At 34.6% G+C, this 4,948-nt stretch overlaps 1 protein-coding gene across 1 annotated transcript; it reads right to left on the reverse strand.

The window, feature by feature from the left end:
- Positions 1-299: 299 nt before the first annotated feature.
- Positions 300-2,447, reverse strand: LOC145626292 (uncharacterized). The gene is made up of 4 exons (XM_081678722.1): positions 1,887-2,447; positions 1,669-1,794; positions 1,228-1,438; positions 300-857 (listed from the first exon to the last, which is right to left on the reverse strand). Exons 1-4 carry the CDS (start codon positions 2,307-2,309, stop codon positions 658-660), a joined length of 960 nt encoding a protein of 319 aa, XP_081534848.1. The 5' UTR covers positions 2,310-2,447; the 3' UTR covers positions 300-657.
- Positions 2,448-4,948: the final 2,501 nt, after the last annotated feature.

A 4,948-nucleotide genomic window follows, 5' to 3' on the forward strand; every position in this document is an offset into this window, starting at 1 on the left:
TAAAGGCTAATAGGCTATCCCAAACTCCTGCTTACAGAGGCTAATGCGGATTGTAATGATGGTTATAACTGCCCTCAAGGGCCTCAACGTCACGAAATCAGCACAGCTAGTAAGTTTATTAAGACTAATCTGCGTTTAGTGTCTATTAACTTTGTCTATTGTTGATGAATGATGGGGAGATTTTTGAGAAAACTTCTGGACCTAATCAGGTTATCATTTATCCTTGTCTCGATATGTAAGCTACACTATAATCAGGATCCAACATGCTATCTCATTCAATTACAATAAAGAAAAAGATATAAATGTAGACCTGAAAATTTTCAAAGAAAAAAATGATCATAAAATGTGTATTGCAACAAAGTATTACTAGTATAAGGCATAGTAACAGAAGATAGTTGTAGCAAGAGGTATTTGGCACAACATAATGATAATGAGCAATTAAGGTAAAAGAAGCAGAGTTTGATTGCAGGAAGCTGTTTCAACTAGTCCCATTCACAGCAATTCCCATACATTCATAGGTCGATAAAATCCTCTGCTACTCAGTTTGGAGTCTTTATTCAGGCTTCAACTTATACCCACGCGGTTCATTAGCCACCCATGACATCTCTGATGCACCACTATCAGACCTGAAACTGCTACAGCTGCTTGATTCATCTTTCACTCGACAAGTATTAGATTATTAGGTGAGGAAGGTGCCCCATCAATCAAGTTATACTTCATTTCTTCTACTACCCCTGCATGTATATCATGAGATGCAGAGCTGACACTGTTACATCTGCTTGATTCAGCATTGAGTTGATGTTCAGCTAGGATAGATGCCCGAAAATTCAAATTATAATTCGCTTCTTCTTCTGCCCCTGCATGTACATGAGCTTAACGTGAGTGCTCGTTAAGAAGCAAACTAAAGTTAGAGAATTACAATCAAATTACAACATCAACATTAGCAGACAGAAACAACATATTGCTTAATTGTGATTTGTGATTACACTAGAATCAATCATTCGCATGTACATCAGCTTATCAACTTACTGAATCATTGTTATTACATGATTAGGCATAAGAAGGTGGAAATACAATCAATCAATTAATTAATTAATTAATTAATTCTTCCCAATTAAACCCTATGATCCTAATGACAATAACAGTGACTATGAGTACATATTATATGCAACTTTTGATCGAGTATTAATTATTATTCCAACGATAGGTAATAAAATTAATTTATACCTTTGATTGAAAGAATAGAGAGGAATTTATTGGCATCAACATCTCTCAAGAAGCCGAGAATGGAGACTGGATATCGAACTGCCAGTGCAGCTTGGTATGTAGCAATACAGCCGGTATCTTCATCAATGGCAGAAAATGTAATGTAGTAACGAATAAGAAAGGTAAACATAACATTCATCTTTATCATCCGCACCAACTTCAGCTTTGCTCCCTACAAATCAATCATGATCGAGTCAATAACAATAATAATACGGGGATGCCCCAGTTTCTCATAGTTGTTTTTGACATTTTCGTAAATAAATCAACAACTTCATTCAATTGCGAAGCCCACAATAATGAAAAACTTGTTAGATTTATTCCCGAGAAACATTAAATTTCCTTAATAATACACGATATCGATATGATACGATTGATATAGTTATAAATTTAATATATACAAACCTTGTGATGGTTATACTTATCGATTGCTTCACGGGCTAATTCGGCGTGAGATTCCACATCATCAACTGCCCCTACACCACCACAAACTCTTTCATCGTAGTTGTACCTTATCGGATCATCAAAATTCTGAAAATTCATCAATTTATAGTATATCATCAATCATCAATCAATTAAATAAATAAATACAGGAATTGCAAGAAATTTAAATTTAAACATACCTCAAGGTTGTATTTGAGGTGACAATCAACAAAGAAGCCGGTGAGATTATAGTAAGCGAAGTGGTCTTTCAATTGTGAAATCAATTCAAGAGCATCAACTTGAATAGTGCAGGCGTCAGAAACATCAATCACAACATCTTTGAACTTGTTCATAATTTCAATGTAATTCAAGGCGTGCAATTCACGATTCTTGGTAGAGAGATTAATTTTCTGGAACAAATTCTTCAAGATCTTCAACTCATTGTCATAATCACTCGATTCCGCATTCGACAATTCATCATTATCATACGCGTATTTCCTCAGAAATTCATCGAATCCGTCTTCTTTACCTTCATCATTATCATCCACGTATTTCATCAAGAAATCATCAAATCCGTTTTCATATCTTTCAAATTCTTCGTATGTTCTACGCTCAACCTCCATTGATTCAGAATTTCCACACTTTCACCAAACCCTAATTGTTTTTTCGATTGAAAATTGTATCGAGTCTAAACCTAATTTTTTGTGTTTTTGAAACCGTCTCGTCTAAACCAAATCTTATTCGCTTTCCTATTTTTATAGTACTCAGATGAAAATAGGTCGGTTATAAGGATATACAATTCTACAAGGATTACAGCTCTAGGATATGATTTACCGTTTTGTGAACTGCTAAACATCGCTCCTATTTTTACATGAAGGGACAATTTTACCCTTTTTTTAAAGTGTAATATAAAATGGTCCATGACTATTATTATATCATACCGTCCCCTCTAATTTGTACCACGTGAATCCCGAACCCACCATATCGGTCCCCACGACATCCAACCCCACTTTTTTCGATCCACCACCAAAAATAGACATAATGTGTCAAGTCGAGCTACCCTAACACGAAGTCGAGCTACCCTAAGCAACTAAGCACTCCCTAGTCCCTAAGGCCCTTAGTAGTAGAACTGTAGAATACTCCATAATTATCTATATAAGAAGTAAGAAACTAAGAACCCATGCCACAATTTAAAAGACGCGCGCTAACTCTCTCTTATTTTTATTCAAAAACGAATAACTAACTCGGTATAATAACTAACTCTAAACATTCAACTTCTCTCTAACATTCACTCAACTTCTCTCTCTAAAATTCACTCAACTTCTCTCTAAAATCCACTCAACTTCTCTCCCTAAAATCAGCAACTCAAATACACTCAACCTCTATTTCTAAATTCAGCTGAACAATGGGGGAGAAAATACCAGCTAAATTCATTGAAATGGAGGACAAGACGGCAATTTCTCAAGAAAAAGAAGAGAATGTGGCAATTTCTCAAGAAAAAGAAGAGAATCAGAAGAAATCCTCTCAAGAAATTGCTGAAACGGAGGAGATGAAGATGATAGCTGACGAAAAAGCGGATGATCAGAAAACAGAAAAAAAAAAAGAGGTGAAGACAATTTCTCCCGGAGATGCTGCTAATATTCCAGAGAAGAGAAAGATGATCGCCAAAAGAAAAGCTCCAATGGAGGAAAGGAGACCTGATAGAGAAAGTAAGTTTTCTAAATTGTTTTGATGATTAATATTATTAAGTTAGTAATTGAGTAAAATAACCTTTTCTTGATCAATGTATGATTTAATTATGAAAGTGTATGATCAAAGATTATTATTTTTATGTAAACATGAATAAATTTGTTTTTGATATAATGCGCCAAATGAATTTATTTCCTATAATGTGTAATAAATTACATGTGCTACATTACATGTTATATGGACTTGAAAAAAAGTGTCAAATAGAATTCTAGTGTTCGGCTTTTTTCATATTACGTACTCCGTATTAAGCAATAGAGATATGAAAAAGATCAGTATAATTACACGTTTAATATAATATTGCAGATCGGTTGCGTTACTTCAACTGGGAGCAGAGAGGAATTTTTTCATGTCATGAGCAGCAGTTACAACTTCTGTGCTGGTGTTATGCAATAACGGATTATTTGCAAGCACGATTTTATCAGAAGTGGGGTATGAGGATTAAACTCTCTAAACAAGAACTCATAGACAATTTGGGTTGTGCAAAAGATTTTGGGAAATCTTATCCTTACCCAATTCTGCCTGCTTTCCTATTGATCCAACGAAATGGAATTGGTTTGGAAGAAAATTATAAGCGTTTTTCGGGTACTAAAGGAACTCCGTCAGCAAAAACCTATCCCAGAGTGATAATCAGTCCGGTGCAATCAGAATCCTATGAGGAAAATATAGTTGTCTCAAAATTATCCCAGCAACCTCTTCTTGCATTCATCGAAATTAATTCCGAAGAAGTCTATCAGTGCAACAGAAACAGAAAGCCCTATGCTGTAACGGGAGAGACAAATGCAATTGGTCATGCCGTGCTGTTAACCGGATGGAGTGAATTACCATCGAAGTGTTATTTGGTACGAGACCCTGACAAATTGATCAGGAAGATAAAAAGAGCAAACTTCGACAAAAACGAACGTTCTGCCATTTCTGAAATTTTTTACATAAATGACATTTTTATCGTGTATAATTAGGGTTAGCAGATGACACACCTTTGTAAATGACATTTTTCCTATTTTTCCTGTCTATATCATAGTTATCCCCAACTAGCAACAAGAATTCTAGTAAAGAATTGGTCATATTGATGTACCTAGGTATCCAGTTTATTGCTCTCCTTCCCATTTGCATACTGAATTATTGATTCTGCCTATTGATTTACTTGAATATCATAATTTTTTTAGTACATCAAGATGAAATATATACTACTTGTTATACACTAATGAGTTTTTATGATGTAGTTATGTAAATGAATCATACTAAGTACAAACACAATCTTTACAGCATTATTAAACACATTCAATTTGTGTTTAGTTGTTTGCCTCGGAAATGACTATACATTGACCTTTACATAAACTATTGACAGAGTCACGAATGTATTTGTCCCTTTGATCTGTATATATGAACAAATTCAGCTTAAACAAGAAAGCTACAATCAATTTATATTATTAAGATGATAATTATCAAAAATACTGAACAATCATCGCGGTATGGTCAATGTTCAGCCAAGTTATACATGGAGACTGGAAAGCCC

This window comes from Chenopodium album, chromosome 4, assembly GCF_948465745.1.
Source record: "Chenopodium album chromosome 4, dcCheAlbu1.1, whole genome shotgun sequence".
NCBI classification, from domain to species: domain Eukaryota; kingdom Viridiplantae; phylum Streptophyta; class Magnoliopsida; order Caryophyllales; family Amaranthaceae; genus Chenopodium; species Chenopodium album.

Coding starts and splice junctions, on each gene's coding strand:
- LOC145626292 (XM_081678722.1), bottom strand. CDS start 2,309: ATGGAGGTTGAGCGTAGAACATACGAAGAATTTGAAAGATATGAAAAC. Junction 1,439..1,668: donor ATAAGTATAACCATCACAAG/GTTTGTATATAT, acceptor ATTGATTTGTAG/GGAGCAAAGCTGAAGTTGGT. Junction 858..1,227: donor CTCTATTCTTTCAATCAAAG/GTATAAATTAAT, acceptor ATGTACATGCAG/GGGCAGAAGAAGAAGCGAAT.